Source organism: Elephas maximus, chromosome 13, assembly GCF_024166365.1.
Source record: "Elephas maximus indicus isolate mEleMax1 chromosome 13, mEleMax1 primary haplotype, whole genome shotgun sequence".
Taxonomy (NCBI): domain Eukaryota; kingdom Metazoa; phylum Chordata; class Mammalia; order Proboscidea; family Elephantidae; genus Elephas; species Elephas maximus.
This window is the reverse complement of record NC_064831.1, coordinates 61,094,552-61,109,096: the sequence shown is the minus strand read 5'-3', so window position 1 is coordinate 61,109,096 and position 14,545 is coordinate 61,094,552. Positions and strand designations below refer to the sequence as shown.

The following is a 14,545-nucleotide window of genomic DNA, read 5'->3' as shown; positions in this document are numbered from 1 at the left end:
CTTCCGGTGGCCGGAGTTTCGGGAAGAAAACAAGGCCGAAGTGGAGTCCACGCGTGAAGGGGCACCCGCCTCGCCCAGGGCCCCGTGAGCAGCGTGCCTGCGTGCGGAGGGCCAGGGAACCCCGGCACCGGAGGCTGCTACCACGCCGGACGGCTGCGTGGCCGCTCAGTGCGGCAACACCCCCAAGTCTGGGAAGTCGCGGCTTCGCTTCGCCAAGGACGGGGCTGTGCGGCTTCCGCGCCAGTTGATACGGGAGCATTGGCCGCTCGGTCACCTGCTCTGGCCACTTCGCCCCGGCCTGTTTTGACGTCCCTTCGGTTTTCCAGAAGAACCTTTGCTTCTCCCAGCCTCTGAGGCTCGTGGCGAGTGCCGTGCCCACCCCGTATCAGGTGCCCGCCCAGCACCTAAGGGGGAAGGAGAGAGACCAAGTGGGCGCCCCCGGAAAAGGAGGAGAGCTCCAGGCAACCAGGCATTCGGAGGCTACCTCGGGTCCAGCCTTCTGTTTACTCCTCCGGGCCGGGAAGAGGGTTGCCGCTTCACAGGTAAAGGGAAGCCCTGCAGTCCACCGAGGGTCGTTGAAGGACCCTTGGACTGAGTTCTAGGCTTCACCTCCAGGGCTTCTGTTTTTACATCTGTAAAATTTCTCATGAGTGTGGTTTAGAGGTGATCCCCAGGATCCCAGTTAGCAGGAACACTTTGGAATTAAGTGACCCAGTTAATTCTTTCCACCTGCTCCTCCCCGCAAACTCACAAAAACACCCAGTTTTGCTCTTCAGAACACAGTCATCTTCACTCTCTGCTCCAGACTTTTTAGTAGGAAGAGTTTAATTTCACCAAATCTCAAGGAATGAGCTGTTCGAAACCCTGTTTACATATTACATAACCTTGAGGAACGTCAATTACACATGTCAAAAATAGAGTGGGGGTTTCAGAGCTACTGATGAAGGTGTTGGATTAACAATCTTTCCCACCCCTAAGCTTCCCTCTTGACTGCCACTAAAAACAAAAACAAACTAGCTGCCTTTAAATTAATGTTCCTAGTGAACTGAATTTCCCAATCTTGTCCTCTTCTGCTTACTTTTCTATTCCTTTCGCCCACCACCATGCACTGCCGTCGAGTCGATTCCGACTCAGCGACCCTATAGGACAGAATAGAACTGCCCCGTACAGTTTCCAAGGAGCGCCTGGCGGATTCCAACTGCTGACTTTTTGGTTAGCAGCCGTAGCACTTGACCACTACACCACCAAGGCTTCCCAGTCCTTTTGCAGCAGGTCACTGTTACCTTCTTCCCCACCTCTCATGTTAAAGAAAGCTTCTGAAGCCTTTGCGATAATCAAACTTTAGTCCTGTCACCATTGTTAAGTGCTGTCGAGTTGGTTCTGACTCATCTTGACTATGTACAATAGAAGGAAACACTGCCTGGCCCTGCACCATCCTCACAATTGTTGTTATGCTTAAGCCTATTGTTGCAGCCTATGTGTCAGTCCATCTCATTGAGGGTCTTCCTCTTTTTAGATGACCCTCTACCACCATTAAACCATTATGTGGATTAAATTATGGCTCTTAATAATATACAAAAGGTGTTCATTTCTGGAAGTGGAAAGAGTTCAAGAAGTTGAATGACCTGCAACTGACCTTTTGGCTTTGAATTTACAAAGATATTAATAGAATTTTAGAGCCAATGAAATCTTAGAGCAGTCTAGTCCAAACCCACAATTTATTCATAAGGAAGCTAATTCAGGGGATTAATAATATCCTCAAAGGCTTATAATCCTTGCTGTAGGTCTGATTACCAGACCACTACACTTTCTGTTATACAAAACTACATTGGGGTTGGTGCTTAAGACCTTTTAATGGCATCCTGCAATTGTTAGGATAAGCAAGAAAATTATTTCTCTACATGGCCCTGCATGCTCTTTGCCCCTGCCTACCACACCAGTCCTGTCCAAGGTCACTGTCGCTGTTGCTCACTATGCACCCGTCATGCCAGCCTTTTCAGGTCTTGAACATACTATAATCCTTTCTTCCAACAAGCCTTTGCTAAACTGTTCCATGTAATATCGTGGTATTATGCCCCTCCCATTCCCCCATCATCACCCATTAAGTTCTTTTCCTTTCAAAATCAGCTCAAACAACTTTCCAGCTTGAGCCCCTCATTATATACTTACATTTCTCTTACTTCAATAGCACTAATCACAATTGTCATGAAATAATTATATGGTTTGCTTAATGTTCATTTCATACATTAGAATGTAAGCACCATGAGAGCCGGGAGGATATCTGATTTTTTTTTTTTTTTTTTGCCATTATATCCCCAGCACTTAGAACAATATTTTGCAGATTTAAGGAGTTAAATAAATATTTGTGGAATGATTAAGTGACTATGAGAACAATTTTTTTGTGTTACAATAGAATTTTCAGTTCTCTATTAGTTCCCTTTCTCACTGAGCTACAAATGTCTGCCCCTCCTTTGAACCCTGTATCCACTATGTGTGCCTATCCAAACTCTTAAGCACATGTGTACATTTATAAATAGATAAACGTAAATATGTAGTGAGACAGACAGCAAATGCTGAACTACACACACTCCTACCCCATTTTTGTTCCCCATAATACATATACCACCTACTCAGAAATTGGGAGAAGAAAAACCAGACTAGTGAAACAAACCAAAATTTTATAATATAACAAGGACTTTAACAGTTGAGAAACAAATCCAGAGTAGATACCAAATCTATTCTCCAGTAAAAAGTATACAGCCACCATTTCTAACGATCCATGTTACTTTAGTATACTTGCAGAGTCATTACAAAATGCTATGGGAGTTCTATAAAAAGTCCCTTTAAGAGTAAATAAGGTAAAAAAGAGGTTAATTTAGAGTTGATAGCAGTGCATTTTCAGCCTGATCTGAATTGGCAACCCCAGTAACATTGCTAAGAAAGTTTGCTTATGCCACTTCTGACTCATTCCCCCACTCAATGCTTTTCTTTCCAACCCCAGGACCAACTGACTAAAAATCAAATTTGTAGTCATTCTGCAGCATTTACTGGGGACCTATTGCGGACACAGTTCTGGGTGCTTGGTACTATATATAGGTAAATATGACTGTCCCCTGTCTTCAGGGAGCTTGAGAAAAGATTAGGGCCACCTCCAAGAAGGAAAGGGGGCTCTAAGGAGGGTCATATACTGTCAGATATTTTATCTCATGCAGGTGTGATTATTATTTTTCCTTAACTGTTGATTTTGCATCCTTGGTTTTGTGGTTTTTTTTTTTTTTAATCCAAGTATTTCTTTTAACTGTTTATTTGAGGTAAAGCAATATACAGACAAGTCCACAAACCTTAAGGAGAGAGTTCATTAAATTACCGCAAAAATGTACATACCGTGTAACCACCACCCAGGTAAAAAAGTAGAACATTACTGGCATATCAGGAACCGTGTATCAGCCCAACCCCCAGCTTCTCTCCCCTCCTCAAAGGTAATCAAGTTTACTTTTTTTTTTTAAACTTCATGTAAGTGGAATCACACCATAGCCTTCCTTATGTGCTTGGCTTCTTTTGTTCAACATTATATTTGTGAGATTCATCAGTATTGTTGTGTATAGCAGTAGTGTGTTTTGCTTATTATATAGTATTCCATTGTATGACTATACCAAATTTGCTTATCTGTCCCAAGTTCAAGGAGCCCTGGCAGCGCAGTGGTTAAAAGTACTCAACCACTAACCAAAAGGTCAGTGGTTTGAACTCACCAGCTGTTCTGTGGAACAAAGATGTGGCAGTCTGCTTCCATAAAGATTACAGTCTTGGAAACCCTATGGCGCGCTCTACTCTGATAGGGTCACTGTGAGTTGGAATCCACTCGACAGCAGTGGGTGGGTTCTAAGCTCAACATTTGAGCTGTTAACTTTTGGGGGCTATTATAAGTAACGCTGTTATGAACATTCTTGTACGTGCCTTTTCGTTCACATATGCACACATTTCTGATGGCATATACCTAGAAGAGATTAACTTTAGTGGATAAGCTAAATGTTTTCCAAAAATAGTTTTACCAATTTACACTCTACCAGCAGCATATGAAAATTTACATTGTTCCACATTCTTGTCAACACTTGGAATTGTCTTTCACTTTTGAGTCCTGCAGGGTATGTGGTGATGGTTTTACTTTGCATTTCCCTGATTGGTAATGAAACACCTTTTCAAATTGTTTATCGGACATTTGGTAGCCTCTTGTTAACATGCCTGTTTAAATCTAGCCCATTTTTCTGTTGGATTGTCTATCATTTTCTTGTTTATGTAGTGTTCACAATAAATTGTGGTTTCAAGTCTTTTGTCAATTAACTATGTTTTAAATATCTTCGCACAGTGTGACTTGCCTCTTCACTTTTAGTGCTGTCTTTTAATGTACCTGTAGTTCTTAATTTTAATGTTATCTACTTTATCAATTTTTTTTTATGCTTAATGCGTAAATCCCTGTTATGTTATTTTCTGGAAACCTTATTGTCTTTACTTTTTACATTAAAATATACAGCCCATTCAGCATTTATTTTTGTGTTTGGTGTGTGATAGGAGTCGTTTTATTTTTTCTCCCATATAGAAATACTTTTTTGATTCATCATCTTTTATTGAAAAGATTAGTATTTCCTCATTGCCCTTCAGTATCAACTTTGTCAAAAATCAAGTGCCCATGTATACGTAGGTCTGTTTCCACACTTTTTTTTGTGTCCCATTTATCTGTTTGCCTGTCCTTGCACCATTGCCAGTGTCGTAATTACTGTAGCTTATATTAAGAATTAACATCCAATAGATTAACTCCTCCTATCTCGTTCTTCTGCATGGATGCTTTGGCTATTTTTGACCCTGTAAATTTACGTATACATTCTAGAATCAGTTTATCACTTTCCACAAATTACTTACTGGATTTTTGATTGGGATGGCATCGTATTTACTGGTGAATGTACGGAGAAATGGCATATTCACAATAATGATTCTTCCAATTCGTAAACAGTGTATTCCTCCATTTATTTGAGTTTTTTGATTTCTCTTAAAAACACGTTCTGGCTTTTTGTGTAGAGGTCTTATACATCTTTCATTAGATTTATTCCTACCTATTTCATTTTGTGATCATAAATACTATTGTTTTAAATTTTATTTTCTGTAAATATATGTAGGTAAATTGATTTTTGTTGGTCTTATATCGAAGAACCTTGGTAAGCTCCTTAATTCCAGTAATTTTTAGATTCTTTTGGATGTTCTATGTGTACAAAAATATTGTCCCCAAATACTTTTTGATATCCATGCTTTTATTTCTTTTTCTCCCAGTTGCACTGGAACCTCCAGTACAGTGTGTGAAATAGAAGGTGTTATGGGATGAACATGCATTCTGAGTCAGGTACAGTATTCTGCATATTTCTATTAGACTAATTTTTTCATGTTTGAATTTTCTCCATCCCTATGGATTTTTGCCTACTCATTCTGTTACAATGAGAGGTGTCTTGACATTTTTCACTGTGATTTTGAATTTGCATGTTTATTTTTCTAATTCTAACAATTTTATTAGCTTCAAAAATATAGGTATATAGCACTAATACCAGCTTTCTTTAGGCTACGTCAACTTCCTTTAGGTTAGGGTTCCCATGTTACAACTTTTTCTACCTTTTTACTTTCAATATTTTGCATCCGTAAGAGTTTAGGCATTATTCTGTCTTACGGTTTCCCCTTTGAAGAGAATGTATGTTTTTTTCCTCTGGCTACTCTTAAGTTTTTCTCTTTGCTTTTCAGAAGTTTTAAAATGCTGTGCATACACCCATGTTTATTGCAGCTCTGTTTACAATAGCAAAAAGCTGGAAGCAACCAAGGTGTCCATCAGTGGATGAATTGGTAAATAAATTGTGGTATATTCACACAATGGAATACTACGCATCAATAAAGAACAGTGACGAATCTGTGAAACATTTCATGACATGGAGGAACCTGGAAGGCATTATGCTGAGTGAAATTAGTCAGAGGCAAAAGGACAAATATTGTATAAGACCACTATTATAAGATCTTGAGAAATAGTATAAACTGAGAAGAACACATACTTTTGTGGTTACGAGGTGGGGAGGGAGGGAGGGTGGGAGAGGGTTTTTTACTGATTAATTAGTAGATAAGAACTGCTTTAGGTGAAGGGAAGGACAACACTCAATACATGGAAGGTCAGCTCAATTGGACTGGACCAAAAGCAAAGAAGTTTCCGGGATAAAATGAATGGTTCAAAGGTCAGCGGAGCAAGCGCGGGGGTCTGGGGAACATGGTTTGCGGGGACTTCTAAGTCAATTGGCAAAATAATTCTATTATGAAATCATTCTGCATCCCACTTTGAAATGTGGCGTCTGGGGTCTTAAATGGTAACAAGCGGCCATCTAAGATGCAGCAATTGGTCTCAACCCACCTGGAGCAAAGGAAGATGAAGAACACCAAGGCCACACGACAACTAAGAGCCCAAGAGACAGAAAGGGCCACATGAACCAGAGACCTACATCATCCTGAGACCAGAAGAACTAGTTGGTGCCCGGCCACAATCGATGACTGCCCTGACAGGGAGCACAGCAGAGGACCCCTGAGGGAGCAGGAGATCAGTGGGATACAGACCCCAAATTCTCATAAAAAGACCAAACTTAATGGTTTGACTGAGACTGGAGGAATCCCGGCGGCCATGCTCCCCAGACCTTCTGTTGACACAGGAGAGGAACCATCCCCGAAGACAACTCATCAGACATGAAAGGGACTGGTCAGCGGGTGGGAGAGAGACGCTGATGAAGAGTGAGCTAATTATATCAGGTGGACACTTGAGATTGTGTTGGCAACTCTTGTCTGGAGGGGGGATGGGAGGATAGAGAGAGAGGGAAGCCGGCAAAATTGTCAAGAAAGGAGAGACTGAAAGGGCTGACTCAAGAGGGGGAGAGCAAGTGGGAGTAGGGAGTGAGATGTATGTAAACTTATATGTGACAGACTGATTGGATTTGTAAACGTTCACTTGAAGCTTAATAAAAGTTATTAAAAAAAAAAAAAGGAATTGGTCGACATTCAGTCATTTCACGAAGTAGCATATGATCGAAAACCAATAGTACTGAAGGCATTAGCAAAAAACAAGGTTCCAAGAACTGACAGAATACCAATTGAGATGTTTAAACAAACAGGTGCAATGCTGGAAGCACTCACTTGTCTATGCCAAGATATCTGGAAGATAGCTACCTAGCCAACCACTGGAAGAGATCCATAAACGTGCCTGTTCCAAAGAAAGATGATCCAGTGGAATGGAGAAATTATCAAACAGTATCATTAATTTACATGCAAGTAAAATTGTGCTGAAGATCACTCAAAAATGGTTGCAGCAGTGCATCAACAGGGAACTGCCAGAATTTCAAGCTGGATTCAGAAGAGGGTGTGGAACAAGGGATATCATTGCTGATATCGGATGGATCTTGGCTGAAAGCACAGAATACGAGAAAGATGGTTACCTGTGTTTTATTGACTATGCAAAGGCATTCGACTGTGTGGATAACAACAAATTATGGATAACATTGTAAAGAACGGGAATTCCAGAATACTTAATTGTGCTCATGTGAAACCTGTACATAGACCAAAAGGCAGTCATTCGAACACAACAAGGGGATACTGCATGGTTTAAAATCAGGAAAGGTGTGTGCCAGGATGGTATCCTTTCACCACACTTGCTGAGAGTGAAGAGGACTTGAAGCACGCGCTCATGAAGATCAAAGACAATGGCCTTCAGTATGCATTAGACCTATACGTAAAGAAAACAAAAATTCTCACAACTGGGCCAATAAGTAACATCATGATAAATGGAGAAAATACTAAAGTCGTCAAGGATTTCGTTTTACTTGGATCCACAATCAACACCCATGAAGCAACAGTCAAGAAATCTAACAGCGTATTGCATTGGGCAAATCTGTTGCAAGGAGACCTCTTTAAAGTGTTGAAAAGCAAAGATGTCACTTTGAGGACTAAGTATGCCTGACCCAAGCCGTGATATTTTCCATTGCTTCATATGCATTTGAAAGGGGGACAACGAGTACAACTGAAGAAGAATTAATTGATGCCTTTGAATTATGGTACTGGAGAAGAATATTGAATATACCATGGACTGGCAAAGAACAAACAAGTCTGTCTTGGAAGAAGTACAGCCAAAATGATCCTTAGAAGTGAGGATGGCGAGACTTCACTTACTTTGGACATGTTGTTAGGAGGAGCCAGTCCCTGGAGATGAACAAGATGCTTGGTGAAGTAGAGGTTCAGCAAAAAAGAGGAAGACCCTCAACAAGATGAATTGACACAGTGGCTTCACAATGGGCTCAAACATGGCAATGATTGTTTAGATGACACGGGACCGGACAGTGTTACATTCTGTTGTACCTAGGGTGACTATGAGTTAGAACGGACTTGAAAGCAGCAAACAACAACAGAGACGGTGAGAGGGAGAAAGGGGAAGTTATTGCTTAGGAGGCGCTGAGTTTCTGTTAACGGTGGTAAAATAATTGGAAAAAGGATAGTGATAGTAGTTGCACAACATGATGAATGTAATCAATGTCACTGAATTCTACATTGTTAAAAATTGTTGAATTGGCAAATATTTTGTTATATATACGTTGCCACAGTAAAAAAGGAAATTCTAGAACTGAAAAGAAACAAGTTATCAAAACTGGCACAAGAACAATTACAAAATTTGGATAGCCTTGTATTTACTCAAGAAATTAAATTTGTAATGATGACCCTTTCCACAAAGAAAACTCTAGGACCAAATAACTTCACTTGTAAATTCTATCAAAGGTATAAGAAAGAATGCCAATCTTACACAAGCTCTTTCAGGAGAAAAGTACTGATAAATACTTTATTATTTTATGAGCTCGGCATTAACCTGATACCAAAACTAGACAAAGACATTACAAGAAAAGGAATTGCAAACTAAAATCCCTTGTGAACATACGTGCAAATATCTTTAAACTAGTAACAAATCATATCCTGCAATATATTCTAAGAATAAATCATCATGTCCAAGTAAGCTTATCTCGGTAATGCAAGATACAGGTTTCATATTCAAAAATCAATATAATTCACATTAAAAGAATAAAAGAGAAAATCATATGGTCATCTCATTATATTCAGAAGAAGATGTGACAAAACTCAACATCCATTCTTAATAAAAACTCTCAGCAAACTGAAAATAAAAGGGCACTTCCTCGACCTGATAAATGGCATCTACAAAGCTTATACAGATTATATCATACTTAATGTTCAAGACTACCCATTAACAACCTGCATTATGCAGATGACACAGCTTTGCTGGCTGAAAGTGAAGAGGACTTGAAGCACTTACTAATGAAGATCAGAGACCACAGCCTGCAGTATGGATTGCACCTCAACATAAAGAAAACAGAAATCCTCACTACTGGACCAAGAAGCAATGTCATGATAAACAGAGAAAAGATTGAAGTTGTCAAGGATTTCATTTTACTTGGATCTACAATCAACAGCCATGGAGTAGCAGTCAAGAAATCAAATGATGCATTGTGTTGGGTAAATCTGCTGCAAAGGACCTCTTTAAAGCGTTGAAAAGCAAAGATGTCACCTTGAAGACTAAGGTACACCTGACCCAAGCCATGGTATTTTCAATCGCATCATATGCATGTGAAAGCTGGACAGTGAATAAGGAAAACCAAAGAATTGGCTCCTTTGAATTGTGGTGTTGGTGAAGAATATTGAATATACCGTGGACTGCCAAAAGAACGAACAAATCTGTCTTAGATGAAGTACAACCAGAATGCTCCTTAGAAGCAAGAATGGCAAGACCGCGTCTTATATACTTTGGACATGTTGTCAGGAGGGATCAGTGCCTGGAGAAGGACATCATGCTTGGCAAAGTACAGAGTCAGCGGAAAAGAGGAAGACCCTCAATGAGGTGGATTGACACAGTGGCTACAACAATGAGCTCAAGCATAACAACGATTGTAAGGATGGCACAGGACCGGGCAGTGTTTCGTTCTGTTGTGTATAGAGTCGCTGAGTCGGAACCGACTTGATGGCAGCTAACAACAACAATGTTCAAGGGATGAATGTTTTATCCCTAATATCAGGAACAAAGCAAAGATGTCTACTCTTCAATACTTCTATTCAACATTGTTCTGAAGATTGTAATCAGTTCAATTTTTTTTTTTCCCATAAAGGCATACAGGTTTAAAAGGAAAAAATAAAACTGTTTACTGAGGACAGGATTATATGTGTAGAAACTCCTAAAGAACATACAAAAAGGCAGCTAGAACCAATAAGTGAGCTTAGCACGATCAATATACAAAAATCAACCCTATTTTTATATACTGTTATTGTTGTTAGGTGCCTTCGAATTGGCCCCCAACTCATGGCGACCCCATCCACAATGGAACAAAATGCTTTCTGGTTGTGCACCATCAGCATGATTGTGTTGCAGATCTGACCATTGTGATCCATGGGGTTTTCGTTGGCTGGTTGCTGGAAGTAGGTCACCAGGCCTTTCTTCCTAGTCCATCTTGGTCTATAAGCTTTGCTGAAATCTCTTCATCATAGCAACACACAGGCCTCCACTGACAGGTGGTGGTGGCTACTTATGCCGTGCATTGGCCAGGAATTGAACCCAGGCCTCTCACATGGAAAGTGGAAATTCTGCCACGGAACTACCACTGCCCTGTTTATATACTACTGTTTATATACTAGCAATGAACAATTAAGGAAATGAAGTAAAAAATCAAACTATTTACACTATGGAAATGCAAAGGACTTAGAATAACCAAGCGTTGGAGAGATAAAGAGCATTATTGCTAGGGGACTATAAAACGGTACAACCACTTTGGAAAAGTTTGGCCATTCCACCATTCCGCCTCTAGGTACTTGCCCAAAAGATATGAAAATACATGTCTACTCAAAGACTTTTACACAAATGCTCATAAGACCGAAACCTGACAACAACCTTGGCGTCCATCAACAGGCAATGAATAAGCGAATTGTAGTATATCCAAACAATACAATTCTCTCAGCCACAGAATAGAACAAATATACAAAACTACATGGATGGATTTTGAAACATTATGCTGAGTGAAAAAAATTCATATTCACTCTATATTTCCATTGGTATGAAATTCCATTGCTGTCAGCTGCTGTCCAGCCAGCCCCCAACTTGTGGCACCCCTGTGTGTCGAAGAACAGTATTTCCTTGGCTGTAATCTTTATGGAAGCAGTGTGCCAGGCCTTTCTTCTGAAGAGCCACTGGTGGGTTTGAACTGCAGTCGTAAACCACTTGCACTACCCAGGTTCCCTGTGAAATTCTAGAAAAGGGAAATCTAATCCATCGTGACAACAAATCAGTCTAGGGCCAGGGCAGGGCAAGCAATACCACAAAGGGGCCCGTTGAAATTTTGGGGGGGTGATAGGAATGTTTTTTATCTCCATGTGACAATGCTTACATTGGTACATACAGCTGTAGTTGTCAAAACTCATCTAACTTACCCTCAAAATGGTGCATTTTGTTGTAACCGGGGTGGATTATCCAATAGGCAAGGTAAACTTGCCAAATCATCTGTAGTGAACAATTTCACATGGGTTTCACCACATCCTTAATGTGGTTCCGTACAGATTAGTAAGTAAACACGAGTAAGCCCTTGCTTACCTTGCTTGCTGGGTCATGTGCCTCTGTTAAAAACCTGCTGCTGCCAAGTCGATTCCGACTCACAGGAGCCCTATAGGGCAGAGTAGAACTGCCCCATAGAGTTTCCACGGAGCGCCTGGCGGATTGGACCTTTTGGTTAGCAGTCATAGTACTTAACCACTACACCATCAGGGTTTCCGTGCCCGTTAGGGATCGTAAATCTGAAAAAAGGCTTTGATTCTGCAGGAAGGCACTGTGGGGCTGGGAGAGAGACAGATGCCAGCCACACCTAGAAGCAGAATCTTTGATGTGAAAAAATGTGAAATTGTTCACTACGGATGATCTGGGAAGCAGGGTAAGACAGTACAACTTGAAGATAAGGACTGTCTTCCTCTAGTATCCCCATGTGCCAGGCACTGTTCTAAAGGTCTCAGAGTTGGGTATATGTGCTTGGCCCATAGTAAGGTCTTATAAGTATTTGCTAAATGATTATTGAATGCTGAGTGTGAGAGGATAATGGAACAGGGAAGCGGATGTGTTTCTCAGGCAATTAGAGTGGTGAGGCATGAAGACGTAGTCTGGGGAGGTATTTACATAAAAGTGAGAGTTGAAACCGTGATAAAGGAGCCCTAAAGGAGACCTTATAAACCTCCTGTGGTACTTACTGTCTTCATTACTTACTTGGCAAAATTGCTCCAAAATAAGAAGCAGGAGAGATCAAAAACAGCATTCAAGTCTGCATTATCCGTTAATGAAATTAACAATTTCCGAATAATCAGGAGTTAGCTCTGCAGATAATCAGCCAAAAAAGAAGCTCTGTCTGGCATTTGATGCTTGCATCTTCCTTTCCTGAGCCAATAATAATAATGTAGTGACATTTGGGGAAGTGGGAGAAAAAGTTCTAAGGAGATTGCAGCAGGTTGGCTGCATCTTTTGGTCTGTCCCCTTCACCCTTGCTAAAATGCTGAAGCTTGAATTCAGACTCTTAACATATATCACCCATAGGAGTTTAGACAAGTTACTTTACCTCTCTGGGCCTAAATTTGCTCATCGGCAAAACAGTGATTTTAGTACCCACACCATATTTTTATTAAGAAGATTAAATGAGTTACAGTACACAAAACCCTTAGAATAATGCCTGGCATGTGGTATTTCATAACTCTTCACTAAAGGCCAGAAGTATGGTAGTTAAGAGCTCAGACTCTGTAGTTTACTGCTTGGGTGTGAATTCTGGCCCCACCACTTTACTAGGCAGGTTACTTTACCTTTCTGTGGCTCATTTTATCTGAAAAATAGGGGTGTTGCTAATAACTCTACCATAGGTTTGTTGTGAAAAATTAAATATTAAGCACTTGAAACAGCACGACACGTAGTAAACATAATGTCAGTGTTGCCTGATATCACCATCAATGCTTATATCTTGATTCTCAAGCCTATATCTTCAGTTAGCCAAATAGTTGTCTCTTTAGTGCCCTGTGTTCATCCATCTGGAAACCCTGGTGGCATAGTGGTTAAGTGCTACGGCTGCTAACCAAGAGGTCCGCAGTTCAAATCCACCAGACGCTCCTTGGAAACTATCGGGCAGTTCTACTCTGTCCTATAGGGTCACTATGAGTCGTACTCGACGGCAGTGGGTTTGGTTTTTTTGGTTTGTTTTCTTCATCCATCAATAGATAGGACACTGCATGTTTTCTACTAAGCTAACACACACAGTGACACTAGATGGGGTTGCTGAGCTAAAAAAAAGCACCTGAGAACTGCTGGGCAACCAAATCAGAATTGTGGAAATGAAAGAGACTTTAGGGATCACTTAGTGTACCCTTCTTATTTTACAGATAAAGAAACTGAAGATCAGGGAAGTTATCTGATGTAATCCCTGCCTGCAGCAGGGGGGCTGTGATATGGGCTTCCTGGGTTGGTTAGTTAGTTTGTTTGTTTTTTAATTCTAGTTCCCAAGTGTCTCAGCAATCCATCCAATTTCCCCATTTCTGGCAGGCCCAACCCCACTCTTCATTAAAAATGATTGAATAATAAAGCTAGATGGGCATGCAAACCCTGCTTAGTGAATTTCTCTGAAATCATTTGATCAAACCGAGATGATTCTGTAAGTTCCACAAGGGCAGGGACAAACTGCTGTCATTCACTGCCACCCACTGCCTGACACAAAGATGCTCAGTTAATATTTGTTCAATGAATGACAGGAAACCCTGGTGGCATAGTGGTTAAGTGCTACGGCTGCTAACCAAAGGGTCAGCAGTTCAAATCTGCCAGGCGCTCCTTGGAAACTCTTTGGGGCAGTTCTACTCTGTCCCATAGGGTCACTATGAGTTGGAATCAACTCGATGGCACTGGGTTTGGTTTTGGTTTTAAATGAATGACAAAGATATCTTTAAAGCTCTAGAGATTTCAAACCTTGCTCGGTACTGTTTTAATTCTTACTGAAGGGAATTTCTCCTAATATGGCCTCATTCCCTTCATGTGTACGTCTACCCTTTTCTTCCTTTCCTCGAGCTGTTAGAACTGGAAGGAACTTCGGAAAAATCATCCAATCAAGACATCTCATTTTGCTAATGAGAAACCTAAGTGAGGTAACTTGTTCAAGGTCATGTAACTGTTAGTGGCAGAGCTGAGATTCGAATCTTCCCTAAACCCAAAACCAAGCCCGTTGCCTTCGAGTCAATTCTGACTCATAGCAACCCTATAGGAGAGGATAGAACTGCCCCACAGGGTTTCCAAGGAGCAGCTGGTGGATTTAAACTGCCTACTTTTTGGTTAGCAGCCGTAGCTCTTAACCTCTGTGCCACCAGAGCTCCCTACTCATCATAAAAAATAAATCAACTTCAGACTACTTTAAGAGACTATCAAATTTCT

General features: G+C 40.8%; 1 protein-coding gene across 1 annotated transcript; it reads left to right on the top strand.

Moving 5' to 3' along the window:
* Positions 1–88: 88 nt before the first annotated feature.
* THAP10 (THAP domain containing 10) lies at positions 89–6,068 on the top strand (the record flags this gene model as incomplete). The annotated part of the gene is given in 5 exon segments (XM_049905598.1): positions 89–234; positions 236–542; positions 3,312–3,479; positions 5,320–5,389; positions 5,779–6,068. Coding segments are annotated over 3 exon segments (504 nt in total), but the record flags the coding sequence as incomplete, so codon positions are not given.
* Between the last annotated feature and the right edge of the window lie 8,477 nt (positions 6,069–14,545).